Source organism: Tachypleus tridentatus, chromosome 9, assembly GCF_004210375.1.
Source record: "Tachypleus tridentatus isolate NWPU-2018 chromosome 9, ASM421037v1, whole genome shotgun sequence".
NCBI lineage: Eukaryota > Metazoa > Arthropoda > Merostomata > Xiphosura > Limulidae > Tachypleus > Tachypleus tridentatus.
Genome location: NC_134833.1, coordinates 105989817 through 106012376, shown reverse-complemented (window position 1 = coordinate 106012376; position 22560 = coordinate 105989817). Strand labels below are relative to the sequence as shown.

Genomic DNA, 22560 nt, shown 5'->3' with positions numbered 1-22560 from the left:
AGTTTTAACTCTAGAACACAAAAACACATTTCTACCTATAGCTTAACTCTATTATAAACCCCAAAATTGTCTAGGTACTCAATGAAGGGAAAAGACAATTTAAAACTTGTACACATTTAACTACCCATAGGTTATTAGTCATTATAAACCCTGCATCTAGTACTGAGTAATCACTCTATGTATCTTAAACCCACAGTGGATAAGTCATTTATAGAGTATTTAAATATAATTATCTGTAAGCATATAATCCTTATAAATGCACACATATTTCAACACAATATCAAGTAAATCCATTATAAAGTACTTAAATATATATATAAGAATCTGGTAGCGAGCAATCATTGTAAACCTTCTATAATTATTTTAATACAAGTTTTGAATAGTATCATTATAAACGTTTTATGCTCCAACATGCAATAATTCTTCAGCACAGATAACCAATATTATTTTTAAGCTAACAGTATCTAGGGAACTCTTAAGATTAGAGTGTAAATAGTAGTTAACAGTTTAAATCTAAACTGTACTTTTTCCCCCATGAACAACCAAGCATTGAGTTTAAACTTAACATGTGAGCTCCTTTTAAACTATTTCTAAGCTTGCAAGCACTTTGTATTTCATTAATATTTAGCTTTAAAGATGATGTAAACTCTATGTTTACAATTATTTTCAAATTTAGAATTATTATAAATTATTTTTCACCATTTATCAAAACACTATGTCCAATATATACCACACTACTAACTGCATCTAAAGTTGAAATAAAAGAGGGGCTTATATAAAACCACTGTATTCCTAAACAGAAGAACCATCTCTGACTTGAATATCCATTTTTACTCTGTCAAGTATGATCTCAACTCACAAAATATGTCTTCTGCAATTTGTAAATACTATTGTTTTGACAGCTTGGCCACTTCATGGACAGAGATATGTAGTCTAATCTTTCAAGTTAACTCCTCCAGATAGTTCCAAAGGTGCTATTCATAGTTAAGATATGGGTTTTGGGAAGGCTATTCTAGTATTGTTTTTTTTATAAGCAAGGTAAGGGATATTGTAATAATATATCAGTCTGCTAACCAGAAACTTTGCCATAGCACTCTGGAACTAGGTCATTAAAATCTCTTGGGTAATTAACCATGCATTCAGTTTATACATAAACATCCTACTTTCTATATACAAAAACTACCTCATACCATCAAAATTCCACCATAATTCTCCACCCCTACTCCATTCAAAGTCATACTTGGATGTTACTCTAAAAATGTTTAAAACAGCTCTTACCACTTCTCAAACTTTTCAATATTAAATATTAGAGAGACTGTTCACTGAATGCATTTTTTATTTTTCTAACATTACAACAATTTTTCAACCAGTTGTGCAGTCATCCCATCATCAGGTAAACTTTTCTCTATCACATAAAATATTATAAAGTTGCAAGAGATATAGAATGTCACATGTGTTTTCATTTAAATCCACTCAAACACAGTGTCTTTGTACCTTTATTTAAGGTGTATAGTGGATGTTCTTTCCTTATAACAAACTATTACGATGAAAATGCTAACATGATTTGAAATAAGCAAAATGGAACCTGCATTCTTGAAGATGCATATTTTAAAGAGTACTCACATTTACAGTTGGTGCACATTTGTAGGTGACTGCATTGGAGAGAGTGAAGTCACTGTAAATTTCTTCCAAAATTTGATTCCTGGGACTTTTTCACACAAACTTTTGTCTTATTTCAACAGCTAATATGGTAGATCTAAATATCATTTTTGCTATCATACTATCAAGTAATTAAAACTGTTCATGTGCAATAGGAATAATAACTAAGCATTCTATACAGTTAAGATAGTGACTTATAATATGGTTTCCCACACTACTGCATAATTTATAAAAAAATTTTGCTTCTTTTCACAAATTTTGCCACTGCTGATCTACCTATTTGATGTGTAAGCAAAATTGTACTTGTTAAGTTTGCATATTAAACAAGATAAGTAGTTGTAAAGCTTATGAACATAAGAACAGTTTATAGTTATAAAACTTTACATTATGTGGAATATCAGTAAGATGTACATTTTACAAACAAATCAAGCAGAGGTTTTGGCTCCAGCAAATACCTTTGCTATGGATGCATAAAGAAAATATAATGATGCAAGACTCATTATATGCTAAGCTATTAACTTTCAAGATAAATACCATAAAGTAAGAAAGAGTGATAGAACTAACATTATGTTTACCTATCAAGCTATTATTAAAAGTATTCAACTGGAATCTATTACAAGATATGCTGTGTCTCAAATACAAGCCTGTGAAACAAAAGTGGCAGATATTTATGTTTATGAAGTATATATTCACGAAACTTCTATTTCAAATCTGCTGGTTTGACAGTGACAGGAACAGATGAAGTATTTTACAAAAAAACAATTTTAGAAGCTTATAGCCCAAAAAGCTATGCATAATAGTTGTAAGAAAATCAAATGTATTGAATCTAGAAAAACAAAAAAATCACTGAAATCAATATTCTACTAACTGTACTTTTTTATGTTTATCATATTGATATTCTGTTCTGGAAGTTCAATTTGTATAACCTGTAAAAAATTATAAATTTTTGTAGAAAAAATAATGGTAGTAAAAAAAAAATAACTTACTAACTTGTTTATTTTTCAATAAAGCAAATGTCCTATATCTGGTATGTGATCACTACGAAGTATGTAACTGCAAAACTATGCAGGAAATATTTTTAAACTTACAACATAAAACTGTACTTGTTGTTACAATTTTATGACCAACTAAACTGTGTTTAGTTGATGCTGATGCTGAAATGCAATTGTTATACTGAGATTACAACTGCTTCATAATGACATTGGTATAATAGCTTTTCACATTTTATTCATGGAAAATGATTTCTTAATAGTGACATTTGGTATCCATTTTATCCTTGGGATTTGATTAGAAAAGACAGCAAACATTATGATATGCATCAGGTTTATCATTCCCTCTTTAATACGGTTACATGAGAAGCAGGAATCAAAATATGTCACTAAAAGTAAACAAGATACAAAATACTACAGCTACTTAATGATACTTTAAATCTAATCTTAACCAATTATGAAAAGATACCAACTACAGCATATTACAGTACATGTTAAATACCACTGATTAATGGACCAGTCATTTTGATATTTAACCAAAAATTATTTATTTTTATGTAAAGAAGCCATTAAGTACAAAATGTCTAGCAACTAAAAAGAAAATGATAAATCAATGTTATCTAACAACAACATAATACAGGTGAAGCTAAGTTTGATAAAAAAATTAAAACATTAACAACTGAAATTTGATATTCTGCAGAAGTTCTGCTTTTAAATAAGGTTAGAAAAATTCCACATATAAATAGCTTTTATGTTAATAATAAAATGTTTTACAAATGTTACAACTATAAACAGGTATTAAGAAAAGTTTTCAGCAAAAATTAATGTAAAAACTACAATATTATTAGAACTTACATCAAGATCACCTCACACCTGTATTTACAGTACTGTGCAAAAGTGTTAACACAAAGCCAAAAATCAGATATTGGGCTACTTTCAAAGAACAATGGAAAATTCAGCCATATAAAATGGAAAGAAAGAAAATATTTTCATTCCAACCCTTTTGCACAATACTATATATTTAAAATAATAAAGAAATAGAAATTTTATTTAAAATACTTATCAACAAAATAAAGGATACTCTTCACTGATCTTATATTTCCATCTGTGAGAAATACTTCTTTAGCTCCTCCTGTAGCTGCAACCTTTAGGAAAAAATAAAACTTGAAAACTGTTTTCTTTTTACATAACCTGAAATTCCTTAACAGCTATAAAACAATTTCTGTAGTTAGACCATTCTGAGATAAATGACAGCAGAGATTATGACCATGTGATCTGAGCATGGTCATATTTATTATGATCTTATTATAGAATGGTTTTACTGCAGAAATTGTTTTACAGCTGTGAGACATTACAGTAAATATTACAGCCATGTGACCTGACCATGGTCATATCTTTTCTGTAGAAATCTGTATGAAAATTTGTAATTTGTAAGCATCACAGGTGGATTTTCTTTGAAGACAAGATTCTAAATGTGTATTTTATGTCAATTAGTAGTATGTCTTTCAGTACCTAGCAAACTGTTGAAAGTACAATTAGGCTATTAGTTGATTGAAAACAACTTAAATATAATATATGCATCTTTTTCTTTATATCATATAAAATTATTGAGTGTTCACAATATAACTATAACTTGCATTCTAATCTTAGACAATCAAACTTGTACTATTTCACAAAAACTAATTACACAAGCGAACAAATCTCCCTTGACTTTATATGATTGAAACAACTCTCTCTCCAGACAAGTGTTAAGCACAGCAAGATAAAAATGTTTACACTGACTAGCTGCACTATACTTTCACACAAAAATAACAGGATATGAATCTTCAACAGAATTTGTTTTTATCTCAACATATGAATACAAAAATGAATTAGGGTAGTACATACTTTGTATTTTTAGAGTTTCAAAATTATACAACTTAATTTTAAATCACTTATTTCACCAAAATTAAAATATTCAGTAGCTAGAACCACTTTTTTTTTTTCACAACATGAAATAACATTTTGCTATTTGAATGACAAACTATAAATACAAATACAGCAATTGTTTCATCGTGGAACACTACTTTTTCCAATTACCCAAAGTATAATTTTTCTTACACAAGCTTACAATATATTTTTTCTTGCAACATTTAAATATGCAAGTTAGCAAAAACCTCATGCAACAAAATGCTATCAAGAACAAATTATTCCAGCAGTATAACATATATCTAGTTAGTCATTTCCAGAATTAATTAGGTAACTTAATCATAAACACTGAGATTAAATACTTACTGCAAACCCACTAAGACAGGTCATTCCACCTCCTAGTTCACAAACACTTTTTCGTCTAAAAATACATTGTTTTTTGTTTAATGTACAAATATTATACAACAATGCAATTAATTAAGGTATAAAAACAATAAATTACTCAATAATTATTACAAGATTAAATACACAGAAGCACACAAGATTAATTGTGGAACTCTATCTCTTGAAATTACTTTTGGATTACTCTTTCATACATAATTATTTAGTAGTAGTAGTAGCAGTAGTAGTAGTAGCAGTTTGAATTATAAATATTTTGTTTAGATATGTTTTACTTCAACAGCACAAAAGCCACATTGATAACTGCACTTAACAAAAGTAGGCTGAATAGCATAGAATTGTATGGGTTTGTTAACATACAATGTAATAAAACAACTATGAATTAACGTAAATGTTACACTTCATATACAGGTTAAAAATGATACAGTTTAAAATTAATTTATTATATTTACTCATCACAGATTTATAACATACATTTCTATAGATAATAATGTAAAACATAAAAAATGACATTAATTGTTAACACTACATTTCCAATGCATATAAATAAACAAGCATTCAAAACATGTCAAATCTTTGAAGATACCAAATAGTATCTTCTGTAGCAGTTTCTAAATTGCTTGAAAAAATTAAAAATATATACCACAAACAAATAATCCAAACTTTCAACAATAAAGCAGGTTTATTCAACCAATATTATTCCACAAATTTTCAGACATATAGCAAGATTACAAATATAGTACTGTATCTTGTTCTTTAAGAAACTTTAAAATGTTCAAATGTGAGGTTTTACCCTTGTCACTAAAATGGTTAAAAACAATAACCAATTAAAACCTTCAATCACTGCAAAAAATAAAATTCTGGGCTTTTTCAAATATTTGGTTTATTAATATTATTTTTAACTTCCAATCAAAGTAAGCTATCTGCTTAAAGCAAAATAGTGACCTCATAGAAAATTACAAATTAACATTCAGCAAATATTAAATCCCAATTTATAAAGTTACAATTTAATTACTAGTTCTTACTTACAAGTTAAATGAATTTTTCTTTAAAAAACTGAATAAAATTTTTGATTTACACCTGTAAATGGGTTTTAAGGATTGTTTTAAAACTGTGTAACCAATATCACATTAAGTTGCTTCAATGCCAATAACTGTTAAATTCTAGAATGGCAAATCTCACAGTTTTGTACTTGTGAACAGTTTACATTAAAATGTTAGTAAAAACTGACAGAATAAGAAAGTTCACCCTCTTCAAGACCTTAGCAAACTATTTCAATGAAAACTTTTTTAAACTTAGTTTTATTTATATATAAATAGTATGCAGTTTGCAATAATTTTTTCCTGAAAGTCCAAATTCTGGTCAAAATGTTATAAAGTTATGAGTATCAAATCATTAGGTGTGGATATGGATTTATTGTTTTGCACTCATGGTACTGTTACAACAAGAGACAGGAGTTTTCAGTTTTAGAGCAAAGCTACAGAGAATTCCCACACTGTCTACTGCAGGGACCAAAACCTTAATGTTAGTGCTATTACCTTTCAAGTTTACCACTAGGAGCTCTTGCCTGTAGACTGAAATACTTGAAACATGTTGGTGAAACTTAGCTCAAATACTTGTGAAATCATTAAAAAAAAATGTATGGAAGAACTCATCCATATTTACTAACACATATTTATCACTCATAATTGAATACAAAACGGGATGAAGTCTGGTAGAAGAGAAGAACAAGAAATAGGGAAATGTGAAAATGAAGGATGAAATATAAAGACATATAAAAGACAGCTTGAAAGTAATATGTAGGAAGGTGTCCAATACATTGACCATGACCGTCCACAGACTGAGTTGGAAAGAGAAAATAAAATGGAAAGTGAAGCAAGGTAGAGAAATGATAAATGACTGGTGGCAGAAAATGAGACCAAAAATAGGAAAAGAAATAAATACCCACAAGGTTGTACATTTTTGATATTCACTGACAAGAAAAGTAATGAAATAAACTTCTGGTAGAGGGAGGATGGAAAAACAAAAGCTTTGAGCATGGAATGGGTAGGTCATAGGTAGATTGATCTATAAGGAATAGGTAAGGTCAGAAAGAAAGAAAATCTTTGGGAAATATGAAGATAGAAGTTGTTTATGTGTGAGAGATGAACAATTAAAGAAAAGAAAGAGGGAAAAAAAATGTTAGGGAAAAATACAAGGTAAAGAACTGTGAATCAAAGAGTAAAAAATGATAAATAATAAATAACATGGGCATAAAATAAGAAACATGCTTGAGAATTAAATCCACAGAGATTGGACAATTAAGATTGTTTCTTAAATGGTTAGGCACCACCCAAAACAAATCAGGTTAAAATGGTAACCAACAGATCATTCCCAATTAAGGAGAAAGAATTTTAGCTAATAGGATAGGAAGCCCAGTAAATATATGGTAATCCACAATGTTAAACAATGGTTGCAATGTTCCCAACAATTAAAATGCCTCCAGAAGCCATAGCTGAAACAAGGCCTGTATGTGAACAATTTCACACATGCATAAGACTAAGCAAAAGTCACTGCCATATGAGAATTCACAATAATAAAATTTAAGGATCCTAAAACAAAAACCAAAGAAAAAAATCAAAGATTTGTTCACAATGCATGTTGCAACAATAAATTGAATTTGGACAAGAAATTTAAACATGTCAGTTCAATATGAGTAAGAAATATGAAGTTATCATAAGCGAAAGTGCAGAGGAGGAGTTACTGCACATGGAGGTTGCATCCTCCTCCTACTGGGAGGGGTCTTTTGCTTCATATGCAGCAGTGTAGATCACATTAAAATGTGAAATTCAGTAAGAGTTGTCTCAAAGCTATTGGCATGCAAATCTCTTAGGCAGACTCAAGAGAAAAATAATTTGTGTATGGAGATGAGTTACCACCTTGGAATTTCTAAATTACTAAACACCAAATTTCAGCCTCATTTTTCAATTTAATTATAATAGTTGCCAATACCTCTTTTCTACACCATATTTCATGATTGTAAATAAACACTAACAGGTAAATAACAGTTTGAATAACAATGATTTCACAGGCTAAAATAGTTTAAATTGAGACTAGTTTTCAGAGTAAACAATGAAATAAATGTCAATGAAAATGATTTTGAAACATTAAAATAATTGTAGTATAACCTACATTTTACTTTGGCTTACTTTTTACCTAATATTAGGAGAATGCATTCCACTTTCAGTAATACATTACGTGGACTGAGATTAGATTTCACATTCTGATATTTAACATGTTTACAGTATATTAGTGAACACTATAGCTTAAATGTACATTAATTATATACAAGTAGGGTTAAAGTTTTATGCACAACTTTGTTTGCAGGTGGTGCTTTTCACAAATCAGAATTATTACTGGAATGGTGATTTTCATAAAAATAAATATTTTAATATGACATTTGTTTGTTACTTCATTACTGCCATGTCTTAAAACTCTGGTCAAATAAAATCTGTAAAAACTATTGACAGTTATCCTAAGACTGCCAAATTAACAATGTAAAGGTGCAGTTCTGGAAAAAGAATGAAGATGGTTTTATGTATCTCAATATGGCTGGTAGGTAAGTAGGTATTTCATGTTTATTGGCACAAAGCTATTAGGCTATCTATGCCAAACAAGATGTAGTATACTATAATGGTAAATAGAAATGAAGGTAAAAATATGTAAAATATGTAAAATTAAGACCCTCCAGGAAGACTGAAGTATAAAATTCAAACTTGCTGTTAGTCACCTGAAGTTGGCCTCTCCTGTCCTGAGTTCAAGTCAAAATAAAAATTAAAATGTGTAAAATAAATCATGCTAAAACAATATACAGTCCAATAAAAACCTTAAATTAAGTTAAAAAGACCAATGGCTCTTAAAAATGTAAAAACATGAGTGAGGCAGCCAGTATCACCTATGATACTGGCTAATGTCAAGGGCAAACCTACCTTAAAAATATGTTTAAAATGGTATCGTCGTTCTCAGTTGTAACAACAGCATGATAATAATATATGTATGATTGTGACCTGAGTGCCACACAGACCATACATTGGTGCATCAGTACTGAATAAAAGAAGTGGCGAGTTAAACTGTGACCAATGTGTAGCTTAGCCAAAACAACTTCCTCCCTTCGATCTTTACAGAAACAATATGGCCAAAGAGCTAAAGAAGTCTTGATTTGAAAAAGCTTATTATTTCATTGCTCCCTCCAGGTCAACTGTCAACTGGTGTACAGTCGGATTTTGATAACTGGACCACAGTCTATGTATGAAACAGGGATGGTGGTAACAGAGCCAGAGTAGATGGACTTTGCCGCTCAGTCAGCTAGCTCATTCCCACAAATACCAACATGACTTGGTATCCAAAAAAACTGGACAGAGATAGGTGATAGAGAGAGATGGGCCAGTTTGTTTAGGATATTGATAAGAATAGGAGGGTAATTAACACAGAATGATGTCAGAGCCAATAGACAGCTGAGCAAATCAAAATAGATTGTACAATTCGTATATTGCATAGTTTCAATATGATTCAGAGCAAGAGAAATGGCATCAGGAGTAACAAACCACGGCAAACCTACAGAGTCATCTGATTTTGAACCATCTGCTTGTAAGGGAATGGATGGATTGCTTGAAAGATGTTCAGCAAATAAAGAGTGATATTTCCAATCAGGAGTACCAGTCTTCCTCAGATGACTCAAAGATAGGTCACAGTTGGGGACAGTAATTAGCAATGGTGGAAGAGGCCAAACTGTTGATACTGGTATGCTGTTAAAAGATATATTTAATTTTTCTGATTGCACCCAAATATGAAGGCTAAAAGGAACAATGGCAGATTTTATATTATAGAAAAGTAGGGCCCACTGAGGGTGGAAGACAACCCCAAGTAGGATGCTGTGGTAAAGAGCAAAGTTTGGGGCATACATAAGAGACAGTTGTAAACGGCAAATATACAGAAGGGATTCATGGGACTCCTCATACAAACTTTGGACTGGAGAAGTATGAAAGGCCCCAGTTCAAAGCTGAATCCACTGTGGTCCACTTAAGTATACGATTGATTGAAGTTTGTAGCTGCCGCTCAATAAACCTCATGTTTGATGATTGACATGAGATGTGAAAGGCATCAATGAAAAGACTATTTTCAACTGTAGGAGGTAGATGTTCAGTGATGGAATTTATCTTTATAATGAAAAATGTGACACTCAGAACACAGCCCTGAGGAACTACAAGTTCTTGTGGGAAAAAAACGGGAAAGTGTTGAGCTCACACAGACCTGGAATCAGCAGTTCATTAAAAAATGCTTAATAAAAAGTGGTAAATTGCCACACACTCCATATGAGTGAAGGTCTCGCAAGATACCATATCTCCATGTTGTATCATAAGCTTTCTCTAAATAAAAAAAATAGAAAGATGTTGTAGCTTCAAAAAGGCTTCTCTAACTGATGTTTCAAGGCAAATTAAGTGGTCTATCATGAAGCATTGTCTTTGGAACCCACACTGAGTGAGTGAGAGAAGGTTGTTCGATTCAAGGAACCAAACAAGACGAGCATCAACTGTCGTCTCTAAGGTCTTACTGAGACAAATTGTCAAAGCAATTGGATGGTAATTTGAAGGAATCTTTGGAACCTTCCCAGGTTTAAGAATAGGGAGTACAATAGCTTGGTGCCAAACATCAGGAAAGACATTCTTCTGCCATATCTGGTTAAAGAGAGCCAGGAGAGTAGTAAGAGGCAAGAGAAAGATGGTGTAGCATCTCATAATATATATCATCAGGCCCAACTGATGTACCGCCAGACCGATGAAGTGCAAGTTTGAGTTTCACCAGTGTAAAAGGGCAATTGCAGTCATAGGGATGATCAGTCCAAAAGGAAAGAAGCAGATGTTCAACTGTGATATAATAGCTAAAGAGGAAGGGGATGAGTTTCAAAGAGCTAGATACATGACAGAAACATTCACCAAAAGTATTGGCAATGCTCTGAGCATCAGCAACTTCATGGCCATTGAATATTAAGACAGAGAAGGGGCAGAAGTATACCGTCCAATACCCTTCCATATCTTGTCCCATATGAATTTTGAACTGGTGGTTGAAGAAATGCTGGAGGTATATGTAATCCAAAATCCCTTCTGGCTTTGACGTCTAACTCGCCGAGCCTGTGCACGAGCTTGCTGAAATGCAATGCAGTTTCTAAGCGTGGGATATGTATGAAATTTGCCACAAGCACATTTCTGAGCTTTTTGTGTTATAGAACAAGCAGAATTCCACCAAGGGCTGGGATGCTGTGGGAAAGATGTCAAGGTTTTGGGGATAAACTGAGCAGCTGCTTGGACAATACTGTTAGTTACTGCTGCTACACAATCATCTATCGATGATTTACATAAGATGGCACGATCAAGTTCCGAGAGAGCAGTGAAGGAGGGCCAGTTGGCCTGGTCCAACTTCCACTGAGGCACACAGGTCACGTGGCACTGACCATGGCCAATCTCTCTTAATATGACAGGAAAAATATCACTACCCCGAGGATTGATGTCAATCTCCCAAAAAAAGCATGTGAAAAGTGAAGGGGAGCAGATAGAAAGATCTATAGCAGTAAATGACTGACTGGGTGCATGAACGTATGAAAATAAGTGTAAGAGCCAGTATTGAAGAGAGACAGGTTGTGGTTCAGAAGAATATGCTCTATATCATGATCCCTCACATCAATACTGGAACTACTCCAGAGGGGATTATGACCATAAAGTTCCCCCAAAATTAAAAAGGGGGTTGGTAGTTGCTCAATGAGGGCATCAAGGTCTGAGGGATGATAATTTTTTACAGGGGTAAGGTTCAGAGAGCAAACAGTTAAGGTATGACCCAAAGAGGTACGGATGGTTATGGCCTCCAAAGGCATATTCAATGACAAGGACCGAGTGGGCACATGTTGATCAACCAGCAGTGCTAATGCCCCATATCCTTGTCCTACACATGACCTGGAATTCTGGTATAAGGAATATTGTTGAATTGTGACTGTATTAGTAGGTTTTAAAAATGTTTCCTGTAAAGAAAGACATTTGGGATGATAAAAGTCAATCAAACCCTTGATGTCATTCACATTTTATTAAGAAGTTCAAAAATTACATTGTTAGCAAGGCTATTTTTCTTTATTTTGGAGGATGTGAACAAATGTGTTGTTTAATTTTTGGGGTGTCAAGAGAGGAAGACCTCGTGGAAACACCTGGGCTTGAACAAAGTGAAGTTGGGCAATGACTGGAAGATATGGTAGGGACAAAGAAGTAGATACTGATTCGTTAACTTTGTTGATTTTGGAGGGTACTAGATTAAGATGCGCTGTTAAGGATTCTGTACGAGGCATGGAAATGTCTGTCTGGATTCCTACTGTAGTAGTGGAAGAGATTACAGCAGCATAAGTCTGAGATGGTATTGAGAATAGTAATTTCTGAGCCTCTGGATAAGTAATATTATGAACTGTCTTGAGATGTACTTCTTTCTCTTCCACCCAGTTAGGGCTAGAAGTAAAATAGGGAGGATGTGGACCATTTCAGTTAACACAATGCAGTTCTAGCTGGTATTCAAAAATATCATGGTGTTTACCAGCACAACGGGCACATGCCAAGGAACCATGGCAAGATGGTTTTGAGTGACCAAATAATTGACAATGAAAACATCTAACAGGGTTAGGAATATAAGGCAGTACCTTACAATTCAGATATCCTGCCTTGATTGTGGAAGGAGGACATGATGTTGTAAATGTTAATATTAGAACATTTGTCGGCTCCATAATCCCAACTCTACGAGTAAAAATTCAGCACACCGCATTAACATTTTGTCTGTGAAACTTGCGAGGATCTCTGACTCTGGAGTGGTCTTTAAATCCCTCTCAACTATAACTCCTCTGGAAGAATTCAAAGTAGAATGAAGAGTAACCTCAATGGGTATATTCCCAATGGCCAATGACTTCAAGAGGAGTTTGGAATGTTGTGATGAAGCTGTTTCCACTAAAATGTCCCCAAACCGTAATTTGTTTACCGATTTAGGTGAGCCAGCAAGCCTTTTTAAACCCTTCTAAATAAAAAATGGAGACACCTGCCCTTAGAGTTTTTCAGTTAAAGAATGTATATTTAAAAATCGTAGGACAGATTCAAGTTGAGAGTTTGACCGTACAGAGTCATCAATGAGGGGTCATTTGCCAGTAGTCAGATTTTTCTCTATGTTCTCATGCTTGTTTATTTTTTTTATTTGAGGGGTATCCATAATAATAATAATAATAAAAAAAAAGAATATTTCGGTGCCCACTGATCCCACCCACCATAAAGCCCTATGAGGTAATGCACTACACTGCCATATGAGGTCACTGCAGTGATGCCATGGTTTTGTGAGCACTATACCTGAACACCAGTATCAGACATAATGTCCACTACACCTGTTGAGGATGTCCTACGCTGGCACTCAGTTGACCCTGGCCCAAATGGACAAGCTGATTGATCTTGGGGCGTCACCCCAAAACTGCTTGTCTACAGGAATTCAAGGCCAAAGTGGTATGTTGGAATTGTACCCCTGAACCACCAGGAATCTCTCCTCCCCTTCACGGGTCACCATGCACAGCAAACGTGCAGGTGGATGTTTGGATCCAAGAGGAGGTAAACTGGAGGTCCCCTCACCACATAGAGGAATCCACATCAAGGGGTGAGACAGCTGGTATGAGTATAAAAACTTTTTATTAAAATAAAGTAGAGAACTGTAGGGCATGGGTCTTAGGGATGAGTGTGTAAACAGTCAGTTTCAAACTCTCTTTGTTAACCTGAAGATGACCTAAGAAGGTTGAAATATCATTCTCTGCTTTATTTTAATAAAAGTTTTAATACTCATACCAGATGTCTTGAGATACATTTCTAATTCAAGTGGGTTTTTCATCACCACAGAAGATGTATTAAACTAAGTTAGAATCTCAGGTATACTGAAGTTTTAAAACTATTAAATAAGATGCACATGACATCATTGAACTATCAGCTGAAGGAATTTCAAGTCAGTAAATTGTGGAGCTGAATTGAAAGTCAATTTTTTGTTGTTGGTACAACTGCACTGTATGAAAAATTTTAACTGGTGTTCAGTAGACATTTTTAGATTGTTAAACAAAACCCTAACATAACAGACAGTTGGAATATGCTGTAGAGTCTAAGACATTTGACAAACATCAGCAGAAACTGAAATAATTATGGAACAACAAACAAACAACAAAAAACACATTTAGGATTACTCCTGAAAAGTTCCTTTAGACATTTAAGGTATAAATGCATTTCAAGTTTAATTTTTTTCAAAATGTACACCCTAAAATCAATATAGAAAGAATAACTATGTCCTTATAGAAACAACAGAATAATATCCTTTGAATATAAACAAGAAATTAATAGTAAAAGCTTTATCCACAAGTTACAAATGTTAGACCTTAACACTCCTACGAAAAGACATTTCTAGTCCTGATTTCTCCAAGCCCGTTCCCCTGGCTGTGGTTTCGCTAGATAGTAGATAGGGACAGTGGGAATCTCGTTAATCCATTCATTAATGGATTTAAATGGCAATTTCATTTAAATACAAAATTATTAGCCTAATATTAATAACCTTTCAAGTTGCTCTTGGGCCTATTATGCCCCACTTTTTGTAGGAGTGTTAATAATTTTCTCAAGGGATTAATTCAGGGCACAATACAGGATACCAATGGAGCTTTGCACTAGTAAATGTTATGGTACAGATACACTCAAGAAGTTAAATCTCGGATATATTGCACAAGATGCTTATACTTTATTAAACTTTCAACTGAAGAATGTCAAGTCAGTAATATTTACTTACCTGTTTAAAAAGACTACTAAAACTCTAAAATACAGCCTTTGTTTCTAACTACAGTGTTTTCCAGTTACCAGGACTCTCTCAATTATTACCAGTGTGCATATTTTGACAGCAGAAAAACCCACATTTTTAGTAGATGCAGTCTATTACTACTGTTTTTCTGGAGTAAACAATGTAGGTCTAATTATTTCTAATGCAGTTTGTTAAAGATATAACTTCATAAATCAAGCCATAACAATAAAGCTTAGTAACAGTAAAATGTTATAATCTATAAATACTTACTCAAAAGCTTCTTTGTTTTTCATACAGTAGTAAGCTAAAACCTCTTCTGATGGCCATATACCTAAAAGTGTCAGTCATATCAGCATATTTAGCTAAAGCAGTACACAAGAAAATAGCTTAGCTCAAGCAATTTACACAGGTTAAAGTTAGTATTACACATCAGACGCTTTTAGCATTTACAAGTTTTTATCAAGCCAAACAGAAATACGCAAGCAACTTGACAACAGCAAAAATACCATAAATAAAACATTAATCATGCCATATACATGTAATAAGCAAATATTATTTTATAAAAATGAAAAACAATATTTAGTACATTGTTTGACAAGAAACAACAAACAGCTCAATAGCCGTTTAACTCTCCATATCATACAAACATTATGTACTGGGTGTTTATATGTCCTTTCCTTTAAAATTATAACTTTTGAATGTCTAACTACATATGTCATACATCTCTGGATTTTAACTTACAAGTTATAAATTCCTATTTTTGTGGCCATTTAATATCTTTTTTTTTTTGCATTTAAAAATACCCGGCTGACTTTTATCTTGTGGAATCAAAGTTAAGTTTGTGATTCAGAGACTCACAGTTTTAGGACAGAACTATTTGTAATATTTTGGATTTTGGCCACCTCCTATACCAGGGGTTCCCAACCGGTGGGTCGCGACCCCTAGGGGGTCATGAAGCCTTGGAAGGGGAGTTGTGCAGCCTTGTTAGAAGTAGCTTGGGATAAAATTAATTTTATTTCATCAATTACATTTTCAAGTCACGAGTGCCAAAAGGTTGGGAACCCCTGTCCTATACAGTCATGAAATCTGGTTTACCAAAACCAGTGAATTGCATCATGTTTTCAGTAATCAGTTTTAGGAACAAAGCTACACAATATATTGACTTTCATCTCCTAAAACTATCTTTCATGAAGTGTGATAAAATGAAATGCAGTAACTTGAACGTTCCTTCAACATTCATCAACACTCAGATCTGATATATGTTGATCAGATATTAAGTTTTGAACCTCTCAATACAATTCTTTTATTTTTCCTATTTAATGTACATTCACCTATAGCACTATAGATGCCATAACTTGTACAAGTAATTTGTTCACCACACACACACATTGGCAAACACAATCGGCAAAACATTCACGCAAACACTGCCAAAGAAAGTTTTGCATGAAGACTCGTGTGTAAGAAAAAGAGCAATGTTGGACACACACACACACACACACACACATATATATATATACATATATTTGTAGATACTCATCCTTTATAATGTATGTAAAAACATGCTGATATGTAATAGTTTTATCAAACTAGTTTTGATAACTTATCACCAACCAGTTCATGTCCAGCTTTACTGATACATACATTACTACACAAATTTTGTAGTATGTAATACAAAAGGCAGATAATGAATGTCTGTACCACATGAAATAAATTAGTTTTAGTTGTCAGAAGACAGCTTTCTAACTTTGAAATAAAGATAACTAATTTGGTTGACTTTTAAAATGCTGACTGACATTAGACACCACAGGAAATATCTGTTTATGATGCATCTTAGTAACAATGTTGTCTATTAAAATAAGCCAATCCCTGCCAATCATGAGCATGATGTACATGAACATGAATCAATGCACAAAATTTATATACTACAAAGACTTCACCAACTAATGGAAAAGGGTACTATCGAATGGGTGATATTCATAACATGTTGCACTCAGTTCTTAACTTATTAGTTTTTAAAGCTTTAGATCAAAATACATTTGCAATGTGTTCTTACATAAAGTTTTTCAAACTTTGTGTCACAGCAAGTTGCCAGGAGTGTCACGAAAGTTTCACAAAATGAAGAAGTAAGAAAATAAAAAAAAAAATTACGTGTAGCATCAGGGGTGTCATGTAAGTAAGGTAAGTGGAATAGGGTGTTGTTATTAAAAAACAAAATGGGGAACTACCAATATATAGTATACACCTAACTTCCTGATTGTGAAGACTATAAGTACATCAAAATCAGGATGTTACTTTTTCTTTAGAAATAACGATCTGCTTGAGCTCTTACCAGAGATTCTGATTAATAAACTACCACTGATTTTTAACAATTATGACATGTTCAATATCCACCACTATCTAAATGTAATCAGAGTTTAAACATTTTTTTGCATTGTACATTCTTCTGACCAGTCTTTAAATGGGTTTGAATGCTAAATAGAATCAGACTTATTTGGGTTACATTGTTAAACAAAAGTATACTATCTTCTTTGAAAAAAAATGTTGAACACAATCATGCTCTGAACAAAATTCTAAATAGGACAAAAGTCTAAGAAAAAAAATAAACTAGTGAAAAATACAAGTTTACCTGAATAATAACTGTGAAATACAAGGTCTTTAGATGAAAAGATGCTTTAATTTATATTGAGAATGTTTCCTTGTGCAATGCATGCATATTTTGGGGTAGGGTTTTGAAACAAATTGCTTTTATGTTTCATGTAAAAGCAAAATCCTGTAAAATCACAGTATGGTTCATCCAAATATTTTCACTGTCCTGCAGCATTTAGTAGTAACTTTTTCTTTAATAACCAGGTTATATAAATACAGTGAGAATACATTATAAGCATGTTTTGATGTACCTTTGCATTTAAATTAAAATAATACTTGATACAAATTACATTAATTAAACAGGTATCTTTAAACATTCCTTGTCAGTATAAAGCATGATAGGCCATGCATAAAATTGTACCACAACAGAAAAATGCAAAATGCTTTTATACTTGTGAATTATAATAAAAAAATTAAAAAGGTGTAATTATCAGTACTTCTTTTATATTTTAACATAGTTACTGATACATTACACAAGTTTTACACTTTTCAGTCCAAGTGCTGTATTTCCTACAGTTTAAAACTTTCCTAAAGATCCTCAAGGATGACACATCTATCATACTTAAAAGTCGGAATATAAATAAATAAATATTAAATCTGTTGAACCTAGTTTGTTCACTTCGCTTCTGAGATTAACCTTATTGTTTTTATGTAATCAAAGGGTCAGAAAGGTTAGCTTAATTTCAGTTTTCTATTACTAGTTATGCTTATAACACATTCCAATCCATTCAAGTTTTAAAGTAATAGGCAGGAAGGGTAAAATTTATACAAATACTGATTTAGACTGATCAATTTGAAAAGTTCTTTTGAACTAATAACAGTCAGAAAACTTACAAAAATTGTTTGATGGAATCTTTTGCAAATAAATAAAAAATTAAGATTTTAAACCTCATCAGAAATATTTTTCAAGGTAAAGTCTAAACTTTAAAGTTAAACTTTCAATTTATTTAAACTACTTAAGTTGAACAGTACGAAACATCACCCACAGTAACCTACTAGTGACAGGATTGTAAAATACTTCTGTATCTTCTTGCTATTATCAAGCTTAGAGAAAAATGTTCCATGTATGTTAATCAAGACTTATGAAAGCAGTTCAAATTAATAAAATCATAACCTTTTCAGAACAATTACAGGGATCTCATTTCTTAAAGATTAGGTTTTGACAGGTTCCGTAAGTAGTGGCTGCAAGGAAAGGTGGGAGGAGAATGAAAAACACAAAGTAAAAAAATGAAGCAGTTTACTTAAAATAAATACACTGGTAGTAATTCATAAGTGCTTAACAAGTTTTGTCAACTTTAAGTAGTAGACAATCAGCAGTAAAGTTATTTTCAACGTCCAACCTTGATTCAGGTGACTAAAATAACAAAAACATTTAATATTGATGCTTTTACACTCAAGAAATTTCAGGCACACATTCAAAAAACTGAAGCATTTTGGGTCTAGATCTTTCCCTGTTAGTTTACGATCTTTTTGATGGCATAACTTAACTGTATATTGAAGAACATTTCGAATTTCTAAACTTTTTCATCTTGAATTATTTCACTAATTATACATTTTAGGAAAATCAAAGATTGTTACTGTACAATCACAAGTCAATTCATGCACAAATACAGACTGTTTATGAAAGTTTTGGAAATCCTTTACACTTTGTAAATTGCAAATATGTAAACAGAAACAACAAACTGAAGAGTTATAAAAAAAGATTATAAAAGTCTACAGAAAAGTGATAGGGTTGTGGAAGCATTTGCTTAAATATAGGATGTATTACATAGTAAGTAAATTATTAGAATGTTCCAATTTATTTTAAAAATATCTTTACAAGCTAAAAAAAATTACTGCTTAATTTTAGCATTTACAACAATACTGGTCATAGTGTCATCCATTAAAAATGTTTAAAGATGTTCATTCATTTTAAATTTTTAAAATGTTAGTTTTTGTTCCTTCACTAAAGTTTACAAAACACAGTATCAAGTTAAGAGGCAGTAAGCATATCTGTGAGTTTGTCCTCTGACACAAATTACTTGATACTGTGAAATGTTAGAAGTACACTGGGAAATAATATCTGTCATGTTCTTTATGACAACAAATTATCATTGAGTAACAGGAATATAAACTTGAAGAAAGATAAATGATGTATATGTGATTTATTTTGTGCAACCAGCTTAATACTAAATTCAGACAAGGAAGAGAAAAAAAAAAGGTTTGTATTAAATATACTTATAAAATACACAGAAAATTCTTAAAACTATAGTTATATAGCTAATATGTACAAGTCAAGATCAACTTTTCAGAAATCAGAATGTTTTGAAAACGAAAATTTTTGATCTAGTGTTTTGTCACTTCTAGCATAAAAACTTTATAAAATGCATACTTTAATATTATAAGAAACAAATCAAACTGAAACAGACCCCCAAAATTATAACATCTAAGAATGGAAAAAATAATGATAGAATACTTGTTAGAGATGTTTTAACTGCTGGGTACATTCATCAAACATGCATCCTTCTAAAACAGAACTTTCATGTATTAAGAACACTAAGCTCAAAAAAATTTACTGCAAATAAACTTTGTACTAAAACAGGACAAATGAGAATAAATTTATTTCACTGGCGTGGGACATTTATATTTGGGTACTGTTTCTGTTTAATATCAATAAAAATATTCTTGCAACATGGACATTCTATTCACTGGGCCTACTGGATCCATAAATTGTTAACTGGAATTTTTTTGTTCACATGCATGCATGAATATTTTCATTTTACACCTCCACTGAAGGAAGTTTCAGTTGAGTTTTATATTTAATTTCAAATTGACAAAGATTAATATGTTGGCATTTTAAAAATTCTAATTTGTATAGTTAACATTTTTATATTGTAATTAAGTTTAATTAGTTTCAGCAAATTAGTATGATTTTAGTATTTTATATAAATTATCCTTTTTTGATGAAATAACTGCCCAATATTTGAGATTGCACGAGATAAACTTTATGTGGCATTTTTGACTGATTTCACCACATTGACTTGCACATAAATGATTTTTCTAATGTGATTGTTGATTGTTAATTGTTAATGTGATGTGATTGTTGACAAATGTCATAATTTGACCCATTGATTACTGATATGCCATATAGGATATGGTTTGCCTCCAATAACTCAATACAGGTGTTCCATATACAGCATATAGTTTTTAAAAATTCCAATTGCGTTTAGAGCAGCCACAGTCAATGGGTTAAAAAGTGTATGATATAACTGTACTTCTCCCTCCTTTAAGTTCTGGAGCTCATCCTTAATTAATCTGATTCTACTGTTTTTAACAATACACTTGTATGATTTTTAATTATCTTTCTTTTTTAATTTTTAGTTAGCTTTGTGTTGTTTACTTGGGGATGTGGGAGCTCTTTGGTATATAAATGCAGAAAACAAGATATATTGTAAATTTTAATGCTATTCAGTTTCTACAAATATGACCCACTCATTTCACTTGTGAATTATACTTTACTGTGTTTTTAATCATTTTGTCACCTAGTATAGTTGGCAGCATGATAGTTATAATACAACAAGACACTTAAAATTATCTTACATATGCCTCCTTAACAGTACAGGGTAAGTAAAATACAAGACACTGTTAAAATTGTCTTTACATTTGCCTCCTTGCGTTGATTGAAAAAAAAAGTTTTAATTTAAAAATGAAACAAAATCAACACAAATTACTATTTTGACAGGACTGCTAAGTTTGTTTTTCAATGTAAACTCCAACAATGTGCCCTCTAACAGGTTTTTCTTAAATGAGAAAAATTCTTTTAACTTACATCCTAAATCAAATACACATAATTTATCCTTCACCCAACAAGCACAAGTTATCTACTGAATTATAACCAAAATTTACAATACTTACACACATTTCCAGTGTTGTCAAATCCCATCAATTCATCAACTGTAACTTTATTACTCAGGATTCTGAGAAGAAAGTTATATATTTCATACTTATTTTCTTAAAAAAAAAAAAGAGCCTTTGAATAAAGTACAAACGTTTTTTTATGAATTATATTTCAAACTGATCTCATGAAATACCTTTATAGTATTAAAACGAAAGAGGTATAATTCCTTCACTATTTTGTGCCAGTGAATTCTCTTTTTCAATGAGACTTAACTAAATGGTAGTGCAAACTGAGATAGTTTTCTTTTAACACTTTATCTCTATAAATTAAATATCAATAAACAGATAACTTCATAACTTACCAAAGAACATGAAAATTTTAACATTCTTGCAAACTCAAAGTAAAATTCAATTAACATTACTTTCTTGGTATCATCTTAAGGGTCAAATGTGTGAAAAGTAAAGTAGCACAACCAAGGATGATTTCTCATGTAGGCAAAGTATTCTCCTTACAATCATGCTTGTTCATGTTTTGAAAAAAGTAAAAAAAAACATGAGATAATACAAGGTGGCACATGGTCTGAGATTAAACCTGGAAGTTTGACCTTTAAGATGATACCAAAGAACATGATAATCTTAACATTCTTGCAAACTCAAAGTAAAATTCAATTAACATTACTTTCTTGGTATCATCTTAATGGTCAAACTTCCAGGTTTAATTTCAGACCATGTGCCACCTTATCTTATCTCTAGTTGTTTTTTTTCAAAACACGAACAAGCATGATTGGAAGGGGAATACTTTGCCCACATGAGAAATCATCCTTGGTTGTGCTACTTACTTTTCACACATTATTATGTCTCCTCTCCATAACAGACAACATCCAAATATCTTAACTCATTTGGCTACATTTTGACCTAAATTTTTAGTTTACAGTTTATATTTTTACACAACGTTCCTCAACTCATTTTTAAAGCCCCTTTCAGAAGGTGGTTTACAGACTGTATGATAAACACCATTCATAAATTTGACAGATTTTACAAAACAAAATATGCTAGTTTGCTCTTCATTTAATTCTTCAAAAGAGATAACTTATTCCAAGTCCTCGCTGTGAAGTTACATGTGCTTATAAGGATTATGAAAAAAAGTTGTCTTCTTCATATGGAAACAATGCAGTGAAAAAGAAGTCATTAGCAAAACAACTATGTGTTACAGCTT

At 31.9% G+C, this 22560-nt stretch overlaps 1 protein-coding gene across 4 annotated transcripts in view; it reads right to left on the bottom strand.

Annotated features, from left to right (window-relative positions):
- LOC143225972 (calmodulin-lysine N-methyltransferase) overlaps positions 1-22560 on the bottom strand; it is a 70249-nt gene that overhangs the window by 24237 nt on the left and 23452 nt on the right. For all 4 annotated transcript variants that reach the window (XR_013014230.1, XM_076456247.1, XM_076456246.1 and 1 more), the window contains 4 exons: positions 21363-21424; positions 15093-15153; positions 4923-4977; positions 3730-3793 (listed from right to left, as the gene is read on the bottom strand). Coding sequence is in view for 3 of the 4 variants with exons in the window: in XM_076456247.1 (XP_076312362.1) it covers positions 3730-3793; positions 4923-4977; positions 15093-15153; positions 21363-21424 (242 nt within the window). In the remaining variant the exon portion in view is untranslated. The remainder of the gene's footprint in view (positions 1-3729; positions 3794-4922; positions 4978-15092; positions 15154-21362; positions 21425-22560) is intronic.